General features: G+C 38.1%; 1 protein-coding gene across 2 annotated transcripts in view; it reads left to right on the forward strand.

Annotated features, from left to right (window-relative positions):
- Positions 1–23,680, forward strand: part of ZCCHC17 (zinc finger, CCHC domain containing 17) — a 52,116-nt gene that overhangs the window by 11,266 nt on the left and 17,170 nt on the right. For both annotated transcript variants that reach the window (XM_010836887.1, XM_010836886.1), the window contains 3 exons: positions 6,663–6,720; positions 15,830–15,930; positions 17,368–17,459. In XM_010836887.1, coding sequence (XP_010835189.1) covers positions 6,663–6,720; positions 15,830–15,930; positions 17,368–17,459 — 251 coding nt within the window. The remainder of the gene's footprint in view (positions 1–6,662; positions 6,721–15,829; positions 15,931–17,367; positions 17,460–23,680) is intronic.

Below are 23,680 nucleotides of genomic sequence, written 5' to 3' on the forward strand. Positions count from 1 at the left end.
TTCCCCATCTATTTCCCATGAAGTGATGGGACCAGATGCCATGATCTTAGTTTTCTGAATGTTGAGCTTTAAGCCAACTTTTTCACTGTCCTCTTTTACTTTCATCAAGAGGCTTTTGAGTTCCTCTTCATTTTCTGCCATAAGGGTGGTGTCATCTGCATATCTGAGGTTATTGATATTTCTCCCAGCAATCTTGATGCCAGCTTATGCTTCTTCCAGCCCAGCGTTTCTCGTGATGTACTCTGCATAGAAGTTAAATAAGCAGGGTGACAATATACAGCCGTGATGTACTCCTTTTCCTATTTGGAACCAGTCTGTTGTTCCATGTCCAGTTCTAACTGTTGCTTCCTGACCTGCATACAGATTTCTCAAGAGGCAGGTCAGGTCAGGTGGTCTGGTACTTCCATGTCTTTCAGAATTTTCCACAGTTTATTGTGATCTACACAGTCAAAGGCTTTGGCATAGTCAATAAAGCAGAAATAGATGTTTTTCTGGAACTCTCTTGCTTTTTCCATGATCCAGCGGATTTGATCTCTGGTTCCTCTGCCTTTTCTAAAACCAGCTTGAACATCTGGAAGTTCACGGTTCACGTATTGCTAAAACCTGGCTTGGAGAATTTTTAGCATTACTTTCCTAGTGTGTGAGATGAGTGCAATTGTGTGGTAGTTTGAGCATTCTTTGGCATTGCCTTTCTTTGGGATTGGAATGAAAACTGACCTTTTCCAGTCCTGTGGCCACTGCTGAGTTTTCCAAATTTGCTGGCATATTGAGTGCAGCACTTTCAGAGCATCATCTTTAAGGATTTGAAATAGCTCAACTGGAATTCCATCACCTCCACTGGCTTTGTTCATAGTGATGCTTTCTAAGGCCCACTTGACTTCACATTCCTTAGAGGATGCTAAGCTCCATGAAGTCAGGGCCCTGCTTGTTCTGTTCACTGTTGTGTAGTCTCAGGTAGGTGAGTAGAAAATGGAAGGTGCTCAATACACCTTGATGACTGAATGAATGATCAACCTTTGAGGGAGAAGGCATTGTATTTGTTTAGAGAGCAGAGGCTTTGGAACCATACAAAACCTGGATTCCAGTCCTACCTCTTTTACTTACTATGTAATCTTTGAGGTTGTCACTTAATTTCTTTGAGCCTCAGTTTTCTCATTTGTTAGATGGAGATAAAAACAACTTTCATAGGATTGTGATGATAGTTAAATAAACTATCATGTATGAAAACACAATGCCTGAGATACAGCAATTCATTAATGTTATCTCCCTTTTTATAAAGCAAACGAGATTGTTTTCAGTGTCTTATGAGTACCTATTTTAACTATGTCATTCTTATGGCATTCATACTTTCTTTATGATAGTTGACAAAAGTTTTACCACCTAATAATGTGAGGCCTTTGAAGACAGACTTTGTGACTATTGGTTGATTATAGATAAATGTGGTTCTAGACTTCTATTAAGTGGATTCCAACTTGTAATGTACAAGTCAAGGTAGAAAGGATGATAACATTCTGATAAATAGCAAGCAACTGCTCTTCAGAACCTCTGTCCTTTTTCTTTAGGGCATATGGTATCCCCAGATGTCAGTGAGATACTAGAGCTCAAAAAGAAGAAATTGTAGCTCAGGAGATAAAACTGATTTTTCTGATCATGAAGGCCTCACTTGTGAGGTATTGCACAAAAGGGAGAAGAGCTCTTTCTACAAACTGACTCAGATTTGTAATAAAGTGTCTTCTAACCTTTATCTTTTTATATGAGATGAGGCTTGAATTAGTGTAGGTTTTATATTTTATTGGTCAAGGATGAATGGGCTAGAGTAGTGTTCAGAAAGAACTTTATAGTTGTAATACTAGAACTATAGTTCTAATATTTCAGGAACACATTTTGAAAAATACCTAGAAGTGACTGGTATTAGAGAAAGAGCAATTTCATGATAAATTAAAAAGAAGAAACTTCAGAATATTCATCCAGCAAACATTTATTGAGTGCCTAATATTTATAAAGAAGTATTTCCATTAATGTAAATAACGGAGAAGGCGATGGCACCCCACTCCAGTACTCTTGCCTGGAAAATCTCATGGATGGAGGAGCCTGGTGGGCTGCAGTCCATGGGGTCACGAAGAGTCAGACACAACTGAGCGATTTCACTTTCACTTTTCACTTTCATGCCCTGGAGAAGGAAATGGCAACCCACTCCAGTGTTCTTGCCTTGAGAATCCCAGGGATGGTGGAACCTGGTGGGCTGCCGTCTGTGGGGTCGCACAGAGTCGGACACGACTGAAGCGACTTAGCAGCAGCAGAATTTACATTAAAATTCAAAAAAAATTTGTAAACCCGATGTATGCCAGCACTTTCACACATTATGTGTCATTGACTTTCTTTGAAGAAATTGTTAATCCCATTTTATGGATAATGAAACTTCTTAGAAGTTAAATAATTGCCCTGATGGTTAATAAATGGCAAGTTCTAAATCAAGTTCTCCAAATCTGCAGCTGGGTTTGTTCAGTTGTTCATCAATGTGTGGTGGAACCTAAAGGTCCATAAGAGAACTCTTGTTGAATTGGGTGGTATAGGAGGAAGGTAGATGGCAAACTTAGTTGTTCTTCCATCCTCTGTTTGTACCTCTATCATGACATTTATAGTCTATCTTGTACTATGGTTTCTTGTGTATATGTCTGTCTTCTCCACAAGAATGTGTATTACTGGAGAGCAGAGGCTATGTTTATCTCATGTATCTTGGTAACTAATTCAAATTTTTTAAAAAATAGGCTGAGCATCTCTTTTTTTTATGTTGTTTTTATTTCATAGTGCGTGATGTTGTATCTTGCATACAAGTGCTTGGTAAATAAATGTTTGCGTTAAATTTGAATCTAAGCATTTTAGGATCAGTTCCCTTTGAAGAAACTGGTGGTGTGCCCCATATTCTAGCGATTCTTTTAGCAGGCTCAGCATAGTTGGGGGGCCCATTGACAAGATTGCTGACAAGCTAATATTCATCCTTCTCTTGTCCTCTGAGAGGCATCTTGGTGCCAGAGTCCATTAAGCATAGTAGCGGATACAAGCATAGCAAAGAGATTTGGAATTTGGCTTAACCCAGCCATAGCCAAAGAAATGCTGAAGCAAGATTGGTGTTGGTAAATTGAAAATAACATTGGACTAGAAGTCAGAGAACTTCTGTACTTGGTCCTGATACTTTCTAACTTTGTACTTTCTAACTTTGTGACTTTAGACAGATAACTTATGTCTCTGAGCCTCAGAGTCCTTGTTCACATTATGGGGATAACTACTTTTAAGGCTGATGCAATGTCTAATCTGAAGATAGTAAATTCATTTTACCCAAGCCCTGAGTTCAGTTGAGATAATTACTGAATTTTCTCCCCTGAGCTGTTTGATTAATTGTTCTTGGGACACCAGGCAGACTGTGTAATCATCTAAGGCAGGTGCCATTCTGTTAATTTCAAGTCTGAGTGCACCCTAAGAGACACAGTGATGGAAACACCTGGTATTAGAAATGGGCAGGAATGTGTTTTCCTAACTAAACAGTTGAGTGCATCCATTCTGGAGCACATTAACCTTCTCTTTTGGGATAGGCCAAATTAAGATCTGTTATGATATTTCCACAAAAGATCATAATGTGACAGTGAAGTTTCAGGACTGAAAGGTGATACTGTTTTTACAGCAGTAAGGTGATTTGGGCTTCAGTTTCCAGATACTGCTTTTAAGTTGTTTAGATAATTATGCCCTTAAATAATGATGTTACACAATATGAATCATTTCAGCCCTCTATCTAGAACCCTGGGGCAAAAGCCAGGGTGCCTTTAGTTGGTCCAGCAAGAAGAAGGGATTTTCTTTTATTGTAGCTAAAAATATTAAGTTTTATCTTCTTTATCCATGCAGCCCTTTTTACAAAGAACAACGTGCTTTGTGAACTTGGATAAGTACTTCATGTCTCTGGTCTTCACTTTCTTCATTTGAAAAATGGCAGGATTGGATCAGCTAATCTCTAAAGTCCACCTTGCCTTGATTTTAAGTACAGTATCTGCCTCATTGACCTGTTTCTTTGAGAATACCTGGTTTCTACGCCAACATAGTATATTCGTCATTTTAAAACAGGAGTTTAGAAATATTGGTTCTTAACCCATTCTTAATGCTATATCTTGGACAGTTAGTTTAAGTGCCCATTTAAGAATGAGGAGAGTGGAAGTTTTTATCTATTTCTATCCTAACATTGAAGTGAGTAGTGATAATATTTGGTGAACTATGAGGCACTGGATTACGACGAGTCAAAGGATCTAGGTTCTGTGCCTACTGTATCTAAGGTAATTGTTTTGCGGTTCCAGTAGTCACTCACATTTTTGTGCTTCAGTGTTTTGGACTTTAAATTAATAGAAAGCTACAATTTATTGAATGTACTTTGGATGCCGGGTACTAGTACCTGATTTGTTATTTGCAGCAGCAAAGTGAGTACAAATGGGAAAGCAAGTTGTGTTCAAGATTCCACAAGTAAGAAGTGGCAGAGCTGGGATTAGAAGCTACATCTTTCATTTCAAAGCCTGGGTTCTTCCTATATCTAAACTGTTTTGCCTCATCTGGAACATGGGGGCCCACTATATATACTCCTAAGATTGTTCCAGGAGCAGATAAGATAACAAATGTCACATTGCTTTTGGCTGTTAACAGTCTTATAGTTAAAGGGAACCCATGAGCAGCTGTAGTGTCATTAAGAACTCCCTGGATTCAAATTACAGCTCTGCTACTTATTAGCTTTGAACATTGTATATTCAAACACTTGGTCTCTCCATGCATCAGTTTTGTCATCCATCAAATGAGAGTAATAATAGTCCATCCAACATTATATGGTGTCATGAGGATTATGTAAAGCACTTTGAATCGTGTTTTGCATGTAGTGAGTATTTAGTATATGTTAGTGAATAGAGGTGCAGCAAAAATTATCTTCCCCTTTCCCTTCTTCCTTCCCCTTGTTTTAGTTATGTTTAAGCATAAACAGTGATTGCCCAAGATGAAACAACCAAGTTTAAAGTCACTGGAAAGAACAAAGTTTATGTGTGTAACATTGTATTGAATATTTTATAAATAATAATGAATTTAGTGATAAATACAGTATATAGTGGCAACTTTAATCCCAATCCACAATTGGAAGCAGGGGGTTAGAGGATAGAGGGGAGGAAAGCAGTGGAGGTAGAGTCTGAGATGATGATTTCTTTGACAAGGCTTTTGGGCCTTATGTTTCTGTTACCTATGGCCTGCATATTACATAAATCCATCAAGCCTCTTTTGTTGTTGTTATTCAGTCACTAAGTTGTGTCTAACTCTTTGCTACCCCATGAACTGCACCACGCACCAGACTTCCGTGTCCTTCACTATCTCCCTGAGTTTGCTCAAACTCATGTCCATTGGGTCAGTGATGCCATCCAATCATCTCATTCTCTGTCGCCCCCTTCTCCTCTTGCCCCCAGTGTTTCCTAGCATCAGGGTCTTTGCTAATGAGTTGGCTGTTTAACTTCAGCATCAGTCCTTCAAATGAATAATCAGGGTTGATTTCCTTTAGGATTGACTGGTTTGATCTCCCTGCTGTCTAAGGGACTCTCAAGAGTCTTCTTCAGCACCACAGTTTGAAAGCATCAATTTTGGTGATAGACCATGGAGTCACAAAGAATGGAACATGACTGAGTGACTAACATCAAGCCTCTTACTTCTCCATTTTAGGTCGACTCTGCAAAAGACAACTCTTTGTCTGATTATATCTTTTCAAGTTCTGTCAGTTGTTGTCTGTGTAATGACTTTTTTTAAAATTGTCTTGATAAAACCCAAGACTCCGGGTTGGAGTGAAATAGAGCACAGAGTCGGACACGACTGAAGCGACTTAGCAGCAGCAGCAGCAGCAGCAGAGCAAGCTATATGGTCTTACTGGTTCAAAGTTTAGGAAAAAGAGATGCCTCACATGATTCATCCCAAATTATTAAACTTCTCTATTTGGATCGGGGACCTCTGTTCCAGGAAATATAAACTATAACTTTATACGGATGTGAGACTTGGACCATAAAGAAGGCTGAGAGCCAAAGAATTGATGCTTTCAAATTGTGGTGTTGGAGAAGACTCCTGAGAGTCCCTCGGAGAGCAAGGAGATCAAACCGGTCAATCCTAAAGGAAATCAACCATGAACCTTCACTGGAAGGACTGATTTTGAAGTTGAAGCTTCAGTATTTGCAATGAACCGACCCACTGGAAAAGACCCTGATGCTGGGGAAGATTGAGGGCAGGAGGAAAAGGGGACGATAGAGGATGGGATGGTTGGATGGTATTACAAACTCAATGGACATGAATTTGAGCAAACTCAGGGAGATAGTGAAGGACAGAGAAGCCTCGCAAAGAGTTGGACATGACTTAGTGACTGAACAACAAGTACCATCATATCATCTGACATAACTCCAGTCTCACCAGTGTTTTTATTAGAATCATACATACCTGTCAGTTTAAATCTCAAAAAGAACAGAAAGAATGTTTGACAGAATATCACTTTTAGGCAGTTTTGCAACAGACACAGGCAGTCAGTACCAAGTGGAAATTCAAAGAGATGAGGTTAAATTCTACAGGAGAGAGCTCATTTGTGTGATAAAGATTCTTTTTTTGTGTTTTTATAGGTTGCTATGGTCACGGACTATGGAGCCTTTATCAAAATCCCAGGCTGTCGGAAGCAAGGTGGGAACCAATAACTTGAAATTCAGCACTCTCATTTGGCTCTGTCTACTTTCACCTCTAATTATAAGCTCTAATTTTTTCAGATAGTAGTTTGTTTTTGTTTCTAGTGTAAAGATACAAATACAGACAGTTGATTAAAGTTCACTTTTAGGAAGCCTTAACTCTGAAGAATGGTGTTTTTCTGACTTCTGGGGAGGGCAGGGGGCATAACCATTTGTGTTCACTTCTAGAAGTAACTCTTCCCTAAATTTCTCCTGTGATCCTGGTTGAGTCACTTGACCTCTTTGGACTTAGGATTTGGGGGAGAGCAAGCTACTTATTCTCTGAGACCAGCATTGTGAGTTTTCTAGTATGTGGCACAGGGAAAGGAAATAGTATTGTAACCAGTACAAATTTATATACATCAAATGCTTTAAATTTTCTTCATAATTGATAGATCTATTGAACATTTTTAGAGAATCATTTTTGTATCTATATCTTATTTGTTTCTCCAAATAATCGTGTTAAGTAGATTCCATAGACTGGTGACCTGCTCAGAATGTTTGAGCTAGGTTATAGCATGGTCAGGACTGGAACCCAGGCCTCCTGATGCAGATGTATTAAAGATCTTAATGTAAAAGATGTACATAGATATATTATTAAGAGAAAATATAGAAGAGTATTTGACTACATAAAAGTCAATCTAGAAGTATATTTGACTACATAAAAGTAAAAAACATAATTGCAAACATCATCATAAGCAAAGTTAAATGAGAAAAAAGAATTTGCAGTCCATATGACACAGGACTAATAGAAAAGAGGAAAGTAGGAATGGGGCCAAGGATATGAAAGGATAATTCATAGGAGAAAAAACAGCAGTTGAACAATAAATATCTTAGAAGATGCTCATTCTCGATAGTGATTAAAAATATAACTGTGATATATCCATACAATGGGATACTGCTCTGCAATACAAAGGAATGAGAATCAAGTATCAAAATACGCAATGATCTAGATTCATTTCCAGAGAATTATACTGTGTGAAAAAAACTAATCCTGAAAGATGACCTGTTTTATGGTTCCATTTATATAACATTTTTAACAGTTTTATTAAGATATAATTCACAGATCTACATTTCATTCAGAGTGCACAGTTCAGTAGTTTTTAGTATAGGCACAGAATTTTGCAGCCATCACCACAATCTAGTTTAATATCATATTTGTCATACAAAAGAAACTCTGTACCTATTATTGGGCTTCCCAGGTGGTACAGTGGTAAAGAATCTGCCAGGTTCAATCCCTGGGTTGGGAAGATCCCTTGGAGGAGAAAATGTCAACCCACTCCAGTAGTCTTGCCTGGGAAATCTCATAGACAGAGGAGCCTGGTGGGCTACAGTTCATGGGGTTGCAAAGAGTTGGACACGACTGAGCATCAGCATGCTTATGTGACAATAACCTATTATCAATCGCTCCAAATTGCTTATCTCCCTCTCCCCCTTTTAAGGCATGTTCACATATGCCTATGGCTTCTGAGGTAACTCAGTGGTAAAGAATCCACCTGCTAATGCAAGTGCTGTGTTCCGTCCCTGGGTCAGGAAGATCCCCTGGAGGAGGAAATGTCAACCCACTCCAGTATTCTTGCCTGGAGAATCCCATGCACAGAGGAGCCTGCTGGGCTAAGGTCCATGGGATCACAAAAGAGTCGGACACAACTTAGTGACTTACGAACAACAACATATACTTATGTATTTTAAATGTCATTGTGTATACTTAGAAGAAAGTCTGAAAGAATAGTCAACAAATTAGCCATGGTCACCACTGGGGAGCTTGGTTTGCTAAAGGAGAGATGGAAAGAGAGCTTTCACAGTTTGTGTACAGCAGAAATTAAACACAACTTTCTAAATCAACTATACTATAAAATTATTTTTTTTAAAGGAACTTTTGCTATTTGTAGTTAAAAAAATTTTTTTTGTTGTTTTACAAAAGCTGACCTTGCCTTTAGCTTTGGAGACTACTCTGCTGCAAATTGCATCTTAGCTAATTAGAAATAGCTTACTGGTAGTTTCCAAGCTGCTGCTGCTAAGTCGCTTCAGTCGTGTCTGACTCTGTGTGACCCCATAGATGGCAGCCCACCAGGATCCCCCCTCCCTGGGATTCTCCAGGCAAGAACACTGGAGTGGGTCGCCATTTCCTTCTCCAATGCATGAAAATGAAAAGGGAAAGTGAAGTTGCTCAGTCGTGTCCAACTCTTCGCAACCCCATGGACTGCAGCCTACCAGGCTCCTCCATCCATGGGATTTTCCAGGCCAGAGTACTGGAGTGGGTTGCCATTGCCTTCTCCAGTTTCCAAGCTAGCAATCAGCAATCTGTAATAAAATTTCTCCTTTCATGTTGGCTAAGATTTAATGACATGAAACTAATCCTCATCCCTGTATGGTATGCACCTCTTTAGATCTGAAGACAGATTTTCTTGTCAGTGTACTTGCCATAGCCACCAGTACCTGAAAGTCCCATCCTTACTTGAGCATTTATGTGACACTTTGGTGACTGTGTGAGGATTAAAAGCCTGCCAGCTTCCAGCAGTTAGTCCTCAACTCACTTATATCCATACCCTGTCAGATGATGCCTCTGATCGTAGCTGCCAGTTTACAAGTGAATCTGTCAGTCTAACAACTGTGCTGAGATAAGCTTGAAGGGAGAGCTCAGGGAGCCAAATCGTTAGATGGAAACTCCATGAGTTCTAATCCTGGGCACTTCTGTAGGTTTATTTGGTAACTTGAGCAGTTGACTTTTCCACAGTGTACTTTAGCTTCTCTGCCCTTAAATGGAAGAAGATTATTAAGTCCAGTCCTGAGAGGGCTGAGTTATGAAATAAATGATCTCTAGATCTTAACATCTGTCAGGAAGGTAGACTCTAATTTGAGTCATTTTTCTCAGATTTCTGTTTTCAGAATTTTTAAATCACTACTGAGTTAAAGACTGGTTCCTAGTATTCAGATCTAAACTAGATTTTCTTTCCCCTCTTATAGTATTGTCTGATAGAACTTTCCACAGTGATGGAAATGTTCTTTATCTGATGTGCTGTGTAACACCAGCCAGTTCACCAGTTCTCCAGGCACCAACTGGTTGGAGAATTGAAACGTTTCTGGTCAATAATGTTTGGGTAGCAAAAAACATATTAAATATGTCTCCAGTCAATACTTTGCTATGAATCAGGAGTTCTCTCGAACTCCCCTCTGTGAGTTTGATAATTTGCTAAAATGGCTCACAGATCTCAGGAAAACACTTTCCTTTTGTTTGCCAGTGTATTATAAGGGATGCAAGCAGGAACAGCCAAACGGAAGAGATGCACAGGGCAAGATACAGGAGTGGGGAGTACACAGAGCTTCCATGTCCTCTGGCATACTGCCCTCCAACAAGTTGATGTGTTCAACAACCCATAAACTCTCTGGCTGTCATGCTTTAAGGGTTTTTATAGGGCTCAGTCTCCAGCCCCTCTCTCTCTTTCCTGGAGGTCATTGGAGCTGAAAGTTCCAATCCTTTCATCACTTGGTCTTTCTGGTGACAGCTCCATCCAGGAATTATCAAGGGTCCCCAAAACAAAGTCCCCTCTTTAGCATAAACTCTAGTATGATCAAAAGAGGCTTATGAATTACAAAGACACCACTATCACTAGGGAAATTCCAAGAGTTTTAAGTGTTCTATGTAGGGAGCAGGGACAAAAACCAAATATATTTTTATATTGTACCACATCTGTTGTTTAATACAGTAGCCTACTGACTTTTAAATTTTGTTTGTTTTGATTAAAATTCAAACTTTAAACATCTATAGCTAGTGACTATTGTATTGGACATTGTAGCCCTATATGTTTATGAAGTTCTTTCTTTCTCTACTATCCTCTTCCCACCAGCACTGAACTACAAAATTTTGAGAGTAGAGATTATTCACTGTTGCACTTTTAAAGTGCCTTGCTTGTGGTAGAAGTGCAAATATTTTTAGCAGTGAATTCAGGTTTAACAAATGATTACTGAGTTCTATGTTTTGGTCACTGTGTCACGTGGGAACAGAGATAAGAAAACATAGTCCCTGCTGCTCTCAGATTGTTCACAGTCCAGAGGTGTAAACAAATTACAATGTAGTATAATAAAATGAGTGAAGTTTCAGTTAATCCACTGAGCTGTGTAATAGTTAGGCTACTGGGATGAGTCAGGGCCTGCTATAGTGCCTGAGATATAATGGATGTTCAGTGAATTTTATTAAATGAAAAAAATAAATCCTAGTCCTAGCTCTGCCACTTACTAGCTTCTTGACTATAGCAGGTTGCTTGAGCCTTGAACCTTGAGTCCTTGAGCCTTCGTTTCCTTATCTGTGAAATGGGGCCATGTGTGTTATTTTTAGAGTTTCTTGACTTACAAGATCATGTCTTACTCATCCTTGGATCCATTTTTGCTTATAGTATAGTGGATGTTTAGTAAATGTCTGAATGAATCCCTAATACCACAAGATAAAGGATGTGCAAGCACTTTAATTTATGTGCCTACATTATTGTTATAAATCGCTGATTGAAGATACTCAGTTAGCCAAAAAAGTTCATTCTGGGTTTTTCCGTAACAAAACCCAAACGAACTTTTTGACCAGCTCAGTAATTTAACTTGAAAAGTCTAGAGAGGAAATTCATATGTCCCAGAGGTAAAGGAGACCTTATTTTGATGTTTTTTGGCTGCAGCTGACCTCTAATGGTTTGTAATTTTTACGTTTTTCCTTTATTGTCAGTGAAGTTTGTAAAATTAATGGTGAACCTAAAACAGTTGGGGGAATATTTTTAAGGGAACTGTAATAGGCTAATTCTGTTTTTTTCATGTGGCAGTTAAGATTCTAGCTCTTTCTAAATTGTCAGAATTTTTTTTCTTTTACCAGCAGACACTCAGTTGGGAGTCATTCTGTTTAAGTATCATATTGGGCTTATTGAATATTGTGATGGACTTGATATGCCCTTTGGGCATTTATGACTTAATGTCAGAGATCCAGATACAGACTGCTTCCTCCATGTAACACAATGAGCAAAGCATTTGTGTTGATTTCTGTTTTAGAGCCTTTGCTAGAAAAGAATTAGATGTGTTTCTACTGTTGCAGGTCATCTTTCTCTTTTTAATTGAAAAGATAACAGATTGATAATATAGAAAATAATGGAGAAGTATCAATATGATGTCAAAGACATTTGAAGTGCATTTCTTTATCAGCTCTGTCACTTTGGACAATTTACTTCTAGACTATTTCCTCATGTGAGTCTATGTCAAAGGGCTAATGTAAGGAAGGATTAAATGGATCTAGTGAAGTATCCAGTATGAACTGAGGGAGCCTCATGTTTTATTTTGGTTTTCTACCATATATACTTAATCCAACTATTGGTGGTGTGTGTGGTTAACAGTGAAATACTTCCCAAGAATTCAGGCTGAGAATTAAACTAATGATGAATCCCCTATACAGAGTATAGGATTAGCCACAGATAGAAATACACCAGGTAATTGCCTGTAAATCTGTGACTGAAGAGATGGGAACATTTAAGACTTCAACAAGGTAATCTGAGTTTAATTCCAGGGAAAAAGAGTTGGAATGAAATTGCAGTTTAGTAGACTGAAATCTGATTGTATCTTTCTACTAGGAAGAGATTATATGAGTAGATATCAATCTCTGGAACATAGTAAAAGAAAGCCTGAGAGCCTGAAGTTGGCAGTGTTTATCTTACCTTATTAAGGAAGAAATGAATCTGATGATAGGAACTAGAGAGATGGATTCTCTTATGAGGAAGTCCATCAAACCTTCATGGACAGGAAACACCTCTCAAAACATTTGTTTCCCTTTTGTTCTTATTCTGTGTTGAAGCAATTTCCAATCATTAATCTGATTTTTAGGTATATGATACTGGGGTCAGTGAGTAGTTTTCCCAAATAAGGACTTGGAACCTTCCAGGTATAAGAAAAGTATATCTTCCACTGTAAGTTAATAACTTGGTGAATTGTGTGTATCTCTGAACCAATCACTAAATTGACAGTCTGATTAATGTATTTTGGTATATAAGCATCTGTACGCTGAAGACTCCTACACTTTATTTTCAATTCATACCCCTCCTCTGATCTATGGACTTAGATATCCAACTGCCTACCTGACATTTACATTCAAGACTATGGGCTCGACCATTTCTCTTGTTTAATTCACCCAATAAGTGAAGGAGATAAGCCATTAAGTTTCAACTATAAAAATCCCACACACCAATATAACAATTTTTGTATTCCCTTTTCATCTGTGTCCATGAGACATAGTTTTACATAATTTCAATCATAGTGTACGTATCATGTTTAGATTTTGTTTATAGATATATATATATTTGGTTTTTATAGTTAACATTTTTTATGGTTAAAAATATTCATGCTTATGGAATAATAAGAGAGAACCCACCAAAGCAAATGATCATTATTACCACACAGAGATAGGTGCTGTGAACATTTCAGTGCATTTCTTTATAGTCACATATGTACGTAGAAATGAACATACTGAAATTAAGATTATACCCTGTGTATACATTTTGTAGCTTTTACACTTAATGAATGTTAAACATTTTTTTGTCTTTTAAAATACTTTTTGTAAACATTTAAATGGCATTAGTTTATCATTCACATGTATCACATAATCATTTTAAATTGTTTATAATTTTTCATTATTAATGCTCTGCAAAATGCCATATTTAAGAGATGCTTGGGCCAAAAAATATCCTACTTTGGAATCACATAGGAGAACAGATGGTTAACTCATTCTTTCTTTGTGGTACTCCAATAAATAGACCTGTTTCAGGAAAAAAATATTCTCTCAAGTATATTAGGTTCAACATTAATTTCCTTCACAACTTCCATTTGCAGTTCAGGAAAAAAGTGAAGTTTAGAATTAGAGGACAGTTGGAGCCAAAAAGATGTCAAAATGAAATGTTTCCCTTTCCTTTAGGGCATCTGAATTTCCTCTGGGTTTTCTAATTAGGTTACTCTGCTCATTACTTGATCACGAAAAAGAAGAGAACCCAGATCCATGAATTTTATCCAATTTAAAGATTATATGATGGTCTAAAATTTAAAACATGGGTTATATTATATATATAAAGCATTTTAGCTCTGGCAGTATTGGAAGATAGACTGTCAGCCTCCAGAATCAGCTGAAGTAGGTCTGAGAGACCCAATAACCACGACCAGTGAAAGGAGTGGCTTCCCACAGGAGCTCCAGACACAGATGGCAGATACTTTGTTATAGGCATGTGCTGACAACCTTGTGTATGCCTGTGTGTAAGAGAGATTGAGAATAAAGGTTAGTGATTCTCTCAGGAAACTTCAGGGAGTGCAAGTTTTTTGGACAGAAATCTTTGACTTACTACTTTTTCTTTAGATTCCAGGTTTATTTTCATTCAGAATAAGTGTTTATTATATTAATTTCCCTCAGAATAGAGTTTTCTCTATTATTAGAACATTTGAAAATAAAAAAAATTAACCTGCAATCCTATACCCTAGTCTAACCATTGCTATAGCATTTTGGATTATTCCTTTCTAGTTTTTGGAATCTGTTTTAAGCATTTTCATTATTTAAATGAGAAATGCTGTTTCCTACAGTGCGTGGCACATAGTAGGCACTCAAATATTTGCAAAAGAATGAATTATTGATATATTTTTACATAATCTTTTGAACATTGTTTTTAATGGGCTGTCAAGTAGCTGTACCGTAGTTGACTTAGCCATTACCCTATTGCTGGATATTTGGTTGTTTCTATTTTTTTCACTGTCTTAAAAATACATTGAATATTTTTGATGTAAATCACTTTTCTAGGTACATATAGATTTTTCTAAGTATAAGTTTTTTTCTTAGTCTCAGAAGTGATTACGGGTCAAGTTAATTATTAGAACTCTTGGTTCCTAGGGACAGAAATGCAGGAGAAACATTTTGTAAATTTCTGGCTAATTTCCCTGGGCAGTGTAAGATATTAATAAATCTAGCTTCCACCAGGGCTGGATCCAGTGCTTAGTTTATGCCTTCAGGGCTTTGTCTCTTGTTTATGCAGGCTCTTCTTTGCTTCTGTCTGGCTGATTCTTGCCACCTGGTGGTAAAGATGGGCATTGGTAACTTCTTGTAGTTTATAATCCTGACAAAAGTCTTGAGAAAGATTTGATTTAGCTAGTATCTTGTGTCTGTCCCTGAACCAGTCAGTTGCTGTGGCCTGGGGAATGAAGTACCTTGATTGACTATGCCTGTGTCATATCCCCACAGTTGGGGGTTAGATCAGCTCCAACCAAACTACAAGGACTGACCAGATTTTTTTAGAATGTAAGGAAGGTGGTTCTCCCAGAAAATGACCTTGGATAGACAAGGAAAAGGATGTCTATTAATTTTATTAAATATTTCTATCACTCTTGATAGCCATTGCTAAGTGATTTCTAAAACTTTACGTTAGCTTCAGCAATATTTCTTATTTTACTATATTTATATCAACACTGGATATTATTCTCTTCTAAATATTTTGCTAATTTAATAGATTAAAAATGGCAACCTTGTTTATTTTTACTTTTTTCACTTAACATCATAATTATTTTTTATAACTAATTTAAATGGCTGCTTACTCTTTTATGAAAGATTTATCATAATTTATCAAGCTGTTTTCCAAGTATTGGTCATTTACATTTTGTAATAATTTTTATTTTTAACCTTTGTAGATAATAATACTGCAGGCATTTTTATATGCCATAAATTTTTGCCTCTGTTGAATTTTTCTTTTGGAAAAATTCAAGTGGTGTTTTTTTGCATCAAAGGTATAAACATCTTAATGCCTTTTATTTTCAAAGAATTGTACCAACTTGTATTTTTACCAGTATTATATAAATATAGCTGTTGTATCACGTCTCTACTCTATAATTAAGCATTATTTTAAAGAATATTTGTTAGTTGATTACGTATAAAAAGTCATCTCAAATTGTTTTAATTTGCAGTTTTAAACCAATGAAAACTTTTTCAGTGAACCCCCAACTCCCACTGCCTCTTTACTGTGTTATTTAGAGTATGTGTATGAGTATGCCCAGTGCGCTTTTCTTCTTGTGCCCAGGTCTGGTCCATCGAACTCACATGTCATCCTGTCGCGTGGATAAGCCCTCTGAGATAGTAGATGTTGGAGACAAAGTGTGGGTGAAGCTTATTGGCCGAGAGGTAAAGTTCTGTGCAACTTTAGCTGGTTAGAAACTATTAAGTAAAGCCGGGATTTTCTAAGTTTTTCATGGTGATATTTCACAAGTGTGTATATGTTGTTAACTGTGGCTGATAATCTGACCTGAATTTAAACCTTTTGGCCATCTGTCTGTCATGCAAACTCAGAAGGACAGTGTGAGCTGTAATTAGTGTGGTCTAATAATTACTTGTTTATAAGACTTCCCTCCCTGTAGTTCATCCAAATGATGGATGTGGAGGAAAAAAAAAAAAAAAAAAGAACCAAAAAGAGAGAAGAAAACTTAAATCTATGAGCCTGTCTTTAGTAGAAAACTTCAAAATACACTTCAATTTGGACCAAAACAAAAAAGAACATAGAGTTTACATACATTTTTAAACATACATAGAGTTTACATTTTTCATAATACCTGACACCAGGCTATGTGAGGAAGAGTGAGAAAATGCTGGAGGACCCTGTTAACAGCAGCTCACTTGAGTGTCTGGGGGTCTCTTCAGACCACCGGAGTGATGTGCATGCACACTGAGACCTGCTCTTCTCCCAGAGGATGGCAGAGGAGACAGTCCTGAAAGAGACATTCAACAATGTTTGAGTGCCTAATATATACTAGGTCTGAGGGATGCAAGAGTTAGTAAATCAGATATAACTGACTTCAGTGGTGATGGAACTTGTGTAGAATATATATTCTATACAAGAGGAGATAAATAAGAAGTAAGCAAACTAAAATAATTAAAAATAACTACAGGTTACAGTAAGTGCTATATAGTAGGGTCAAACGATGTGGAGGTTGATTTAGATAAAACAAAACAGACTTTTGAGGGGGTGGTGGTTGTATATGATCTGAGACCCAAAGGAAAAGGAGCCAGTCATGTGAAAAGTTGAGAAAAGCATATTGCAGGCAAAGAGAGTAGCTGATAAAGACCGCAAATTGTAGAGGCCTTCAAGTGCTGATGGAAGCAAAAGAAGACCAATGTGGCTAACAACTGTCTTCACATTTAAAGACACTGTTAGTTGACTTCATGTTTAAGAAGCTTTTAGACAAAGTCCAAAAGGAGATCTAGTCCACTGGAATGTTCTGAAATCCATTCTATGCTCATGGATCTCTGAACCGATTATTACACTGAACTATATTAAAAAAAATAGCTTTAATTTTTTGCCTGGTTACTTCCACAGGCCCCGGATTTCTGAGCAATTATTTTTGTCTTTCCCCTAAGGAGGGTCAAGAATGATAAGAAAACCATTTCCTGAAATGCCTTGCCATAGAATTTGCCTGTTATGCTTGTTAGTACCCAAAATGTTGACCGTTAGAGGAATTCAGTGTTAAATACATGATAAAAACGTCCAATTCTTAGATAATTTTAGACCAGCAGTCCAAATGATGTACTTTGAGCTTTTGCCAATTTTCCTTTTGTGTTTTTCAGATGAAAAATGATAGGATAAAAGTATCCCTCTCCATGAAGGTTGTCAACCAAGGGACTGGAAAGGACCTTGATCCCAACAACGTTATCATTGAGTAGGTAAAAGGTTTAGAAAGGTTAAAATAACTTTTCAAACCACAGAATGATATAGTGAATCAGGCCCACCTTTAAACTCCACTGTTTGTAGACTGTGATATTAATAAATTATGTGCTCTTTGGTTTTTAGAGGTAGAAAGTGTTATGTGTGTGTGTGTGTGCTTAGTTATTTAGTCGTGTCTGACTCTTTGTGATCCCATGGACTATAGCCCACCAGGCTTCTCTGTCCATGGGATTTTCCAGGCAAGAATACTGGGGTTAGGTAGCCATTCCCTTCTCCAGCGTATCTTCCTGACCCGGGGATCGAACCCAGGTCTCCTGCATTGATGGCAACTTCTTTACCATCTGAGCCACCAAGGAAGCCCAGAAAGTGTTGTAGCAAACACTAAGATGAAATGCAAGCATGCAGCTCCTAGCATAGAAGTTTCCTTCCCTTATTCTTTTTCTGCAGCTCCTAGCATAGAAGTTTCCTTCCCCTTATTCTTTTTCTGCTTCTGCCCTTTAACCAGTTAGCCAAAAAGCATTCATCATGAGGTACTTGTTAATTGCCTTTCCCCTAGCTCTGGGACTGAAAAAAGGCAGAGACCACGTACAAGAGACAACTCCAGTGGGGTTTTAGACTCCTGCATCTTGGGATGTGCTGTGTCCTGAACACAACACCTTACTTTCACTAGCTCTTCTGACTTTTCATTTATGAATAGAAGATTTTCTGTGTAGGATACTGTCTGGTGATACATAGAATTTGCTGTCTCAGAATCTTTCTTGAATACAAGCATAGCTCTGAGATCCTGTGGTTTCAGTTCCAGACCACCACATAAAGCAAATGCCTTAATAAAGTGAGTCACATGAATTTTTTGATTTCCCAGTGCATACAAAAGTATACTGTAGTCTATTAAGTGTGCAATATCAGTGTCTAAAAAGCAATATATATACCTTAATTAAAAAATATTTTATTACTAAAAAGTGCTGAAATGATGATAATAGTAGCATCAGAGATCACTATAACAAATGAAATAATAATGGTGATGAAAAAGTTTGAAATACTGCCAGATTACCTTATTTGATACTGAGACATAAAGTGAGCAAATACAGTTGGAAAAATAATGCCAGTAGACTTGCTCAATTCAGGGTTGCCTTCAAATTGTAGAAAACACAGGATCTGTGAAGCTCAGTAAAATTAGGGTGTGCCAGAGAAGGCAATGGCAGCCCACTCCAGTACTCTTGCCTGGAAAATCCCATGGACAGAGGAGCCTGGTGCACTGCAGTCCATGGGGTTGCTAAGAGTCAGACATGACTGAGCGACTTCACTTTCACTTTTTACTTCACGCATTGGAGAAGGAAATGGCAACCCACTCCAGTGTTCTTGCCTGGAGAATCCCAGGGACAGGGAAGCCTGGTGGGCTGCCGTCTATGGGGTCGCACAGAGTCGGACACGACTGAAGCGATTTAGCAGCAGCAGCAGCAGCAGTGATTTCTAGGGCTTCCCTGATAGCTCAATTGGTAAAGAGTCCGCCTGCAATGCAGGAGACCCCAGTTTGATTCCTGGGTTGGGAAGATCCGCTGGAAAAGGGATAGGCTACCCACTCCACTATTCTTGGGCTTCCCTTGTGGCTCAGCTAATAAAAGAGTCTGCCTGCAGTGCGGGAGACCTGGGTTTGATCCCTGGATTGGGAAGATCCCTTGGAGAAGGGAAAGGCTACCCACTCCAGTATTCTGGCCTGGAGAATTCCATGGACTATATAGCCTATGGGGTCGCAAAGAGTTGGACACGACTGAGGGACTTTAACTTCCCAAGTGGTTTCTAATTAGGGGTTCCTAGATCCTTAATATCCCTTGAAGGAGGCTGAGGGGTTTATGAACTGTTTTCAGTGTTTCAGAAAGCCAACTAAAATCATATGTTTATCCTCAGGTTAACCATGACATTATTTTGTTGCTTCTTACATAAAATATCACATTGTTTATTTCATGCTAATTTGGTGCTCTTAGTGGCCATCATGTTATTTAATTTTTTTAAATAAGAAAAAAAAAGTGTTGTTTGAGTGGGGTTTGGCAATGCAGTGTTTGGAAGCCCTTCTGAAAAAAAATAATTTTGAATATGAAGGACGGGAAGTACTATTTATTGAATACATATTATATGTCAGACTTACGCAAGGTGATTCATGCACATTAATGTGTCTAATTCTTATAACAACCTGCAAAGTGGGTGTTATTTCCATTTTACTTTATTTTCTTAGTTTCTAGCTTGATACTTGGTAATAACTTGCCGGGGATTGTGTAACAAGTTATGGTGGGTTGAATCCAGGTCTCTCTGGTGTTAAAACTAATATTGTTTTCCCCACATGATGCTTCCAGGTGTTGCATGTGACTTACGGAGTTTTTCATATTATTGTAGTTTAGTCTGTAAATGTTGACAGGTTTGTAGGGCTGATTTTTTTGTTTTTTGGTAGGGCTAATTATTGACAAATACTTTACATTTGAAATTTTTTATAATTCTGAGCCCAGAAATGTTAAGTGTGATTGCATTGTAATAAATTACTTCTGCTCCAAAGAATCCTGTCTATACAGACACATTAAAAAGCAGTGAAATTTCCTAAAGCCACTCTTATAAGGGTAAAAATACAAAACAAGATAAAAGAGCTGCATCTGTTTCTTACAACGAGGGAATAAAATTGGAAGGAAGGGACCCCTTGGTTTTATGTTGTACATGTTTCTATGTATGGGCTATTTCTAGTAATGACCAAGTGGCTGAACAGTAACTTTTGTTGTAAACTATTTATAGACTGCATCTAGGAAAGAAGCATGGTGTAGTGGAATGATGACGGGTTTTAGAGTTAGACTTGAATCAGGAAGAGCCCTAGTTCTGCATGACCCTGAAGAGGTTACCTAGCCTCTCTGAACCTCAGTGAAGGTATATCTTCACTGTACCAAGTGACTGGCACCTACATCTTGGTGTAATAGAAATGATGGTATGGTTTAAATTAAATCTTGTTTAGAAAGAACCTTAACTTAGAAGGGAACGGAAAGGCTGCCCACTCTAGTATTTGGCCTGGAGAATTCCATGGACTGTATAGTCCATAGGGTCACAAAGAGTCAGATATGAGTGAGAGACTTTCACTTTCAGCTTATTATCTAATCTATAGTAGAAATTTAACATATAACAACTACATGTAGTTGTTGTTTTAAAATATTTCTTCATTTTTCCTCTAGTATCTGAGATTATCATACCTTTTCTTTTGTTTTTTATTTTTTGGCCATTCTGCATGCCATGCAGGGATCTTAGTTCCCTGACCAGGAATCGAACTCATGCCTCCTGCCGTGAAAGCATGGGGTCTTAACCGCTGGACTACCTGGGAAGTCCCCCACACTCTTTCTTTTGAAAAATATATAAAAGCCATGAGGCAGAGGCCACATCTTATCTTTCTTGTCTCACATAATGCCTGATGTTTAGTAGTTGTTTAGTTAGTGTATCCATTTACTTATTATTTGACAAATATTTATTGGGCTCCTATTCTATTTGAAGTACAATGGCAATACCAAGGTTTCTGTCTAAGGACCTTACTGCCTAGTGTAATGAAGTAATTATGCAAATAACTTTGATACAAGGCTGCTGCTGCTACTGCTAAGTCGCTTCAGTCGTGTCCGACTCTGTGCGACCCCATAGACGGCAGCCCACCAGGCTCCCCCGTCCCTGGGATTCTCCAGGCAAGAACACTGGAGTGGGTTGCCATTTCCTTCTCCAATGCATGAAAGTGAAAAGTGAAAGTGAAGTCGCTCAGTCGTGTCCGACCCTCAGCGACCCCATGGACCGCAGCCTTCCAGGCTCCTCCGTCCATGGGATTTTCCAGACAAGAGTACTGGAGTGGGGTGCCATTGCCTTCTCCTGATACAAGGCAACATGTAATAAATATTAAAAGAGTGGTTTAAAGGAAGGATTCTAGGAAATATCCTGAAGAGGAAGAGTTGATATCAGGCCTTGATGGTCAAAGAAGAGGGGACAGTTGAGCTAAGTCTTGAAGACTAGGTAAGATTTTGTCAGGCAGCAGGGGAAAGAATAGTATTCCAGGCAGAAGGAACAGTTTGAGGAAAGGCATGAGGCAGGAAAGCATGTGGCACATTCAAGAGTCTTGTTTAAGGAAAGAAGAGGGTATGCTTAGGTACAAGAATGTAGGGCTTAAAAGATAGTTTGGAGTCAGATTGTGGGCAGCTTTGCATATCAGTCAAAGAATATGAATGTTTTTAAAGCCTTTGAGTGGGAGAGACTCTCCGGGTACCCCATTCTCTGGCTTTACCCTTTAGGCTCAATATCTTCATGTTGTCTCCAGCTGCCCACAGCTTGACAACTACCTTTCATTCTCCATCAAAATCTAGTGGTCTTATATTTCATTCCCTCAGGCCCCAAAGTATTGAATATTAACAAGGTCATCTAATAAGTGAATCTGCAAACGGATAAGGGCTAAATACAGTTTCCAGTTGGGTTTAACCAGCATAGTATAGTCTTTAGAAAGAGCGTTTATGTATGACCACACTGTAATTATCCGTTTACATATATATATATATATATATATATATATACATCTACCATGTCCTATCACTTTACTATACTCCTCACATCATTAGTACTAGTGTTTGCTTCTTATTAGTTAAAACTTAAAAATGAAAGATTAATCCAACTATGTGTGCTGGAGACCAGTAAATGAATTATTACTGTTTAAGTGAAATGTACTGAAGCCTAAACTAGCTTGATGGCAATAAGGACAGAAAGAGAGTGAGTGTCATATTTGTTGAATTGAGTGTTAGGTGGGAGGTATGATTTGGCTTATGGTGTGTTTGAATCCACAGAGGATTGGAATTGATTATAATGAGGGTTTGCTTAGGCTGCAACTCATAGCCACTTGAAACTGAGCTCTACAAATGACATCTGAAAGCAATGGAGTTTTTGTGACTGTTCAAGTTATGTCCCCAAGAACCTGCTTTGTTTTCTTAAATTTAATTTTATTGCAGCAAGAACATTTAACATGAGATCTACCCTCTTAACAAATATTTAAGTGTATAATACAGTATTGTTGACTATAGGTACAGTGCTGTGCATTAGATCGCTAGAACTTACTCATCTTCCTTAATTGAAACTTTATATCCTAGGTAAGTAACTCACTATTTACTTCTTCACGCTCCTCACCTTGGAGTTTGTTCCTCAAGCTTCACTCTTTGAATGGACCCTCTCCTGTGACCCATACCAGACAGCTGACCTTCTATCATTTGAGTAAGATTCTTCTAGGGCACAAGCTAGGGATATGAACAGACTTTAGAACTTAAACCATATGCTTGTGTGGTCTGTCCCAGCTGGGAAGCCACTAGTCACATAGGCGATTTAAATGTGAATTATCTGAAAGTAAATAAAGTTTACCATCTAATTCCTCAATCACAAACCACATTTGAAGTGCTCATTAGCCATAGACACAAAGTCAGACGTAGTCAGCAGTACAGACATATTTATAACTTTACATCTTTGCTTTTTTTTTTGACAACAGTATGCTAGATGGTGTGCTGTCTGCTCAGATATGGAAAAGAATTTAACATAGACTTTACTTTTCAAGTCCTGGTTGTGATAAGGTTGTTGTTTAGTTGCTAAGTTGTGTCCAACTCTTTGTGACCCCATGGACTACAGCACTCTAGGCTTCCCTGTCCTTCGCTATCTCCCAGAGTTTGCTCAAATTCATGTCCATTGAGTTGGTGATGCTATCTAACCATCTCATCCTCTGCAGCTCCCTTCTTTTGCCTTCCATCTTTCCCAGCATCAGGGTCTTTTCCCATGAGTTGGCTTTTTGCATCAGGTTGTGGAATAAAGGGTGAGGCAAAATATAAACAAATTAGTAAAATAAAGTGAGTATTAACTTTGCCTGTGGTAACAGGGAGCATTTTATAGAAGATGCGATATTTGAGCTGAACTTTGAAGAATGAATGGGATAGAATATGGAGTATCTTGATCCTCTTTGTTTCCTGTCTTGAGCCCACATAGCCCATAAAACTTGACTAGAATCTGTGAAGTGAGTAGCTTTGTTCTGCTTTGATTAACCTGCATTGCTTTGGGTAATGTGGCTCTTTTTGCACAATATTTCTCTACTTTTGCTGGACTCTGGAGAGACCCGCTAGTGAACAGTTGGAAAAGCCTAGGTGAAGTCAGAGTTCAAAGTTAAAGACATTCAGGTAAAGAAAAATATTT

Source organism: Bison bison, unplaced genomic scaffold (assembly GCF_000754665.1).
Source record: "Bison bison bison isolate TAMUID 2011002044 unplaced genomic scaffold, Bison_UMD1.0 scf7180017864068, whole genome shotgun sequence".
NCBI lineage: Eukaryota > Metazoa > Chordata > Mammalia > Artiodactyla > Bovidae > Bison > Bison bison.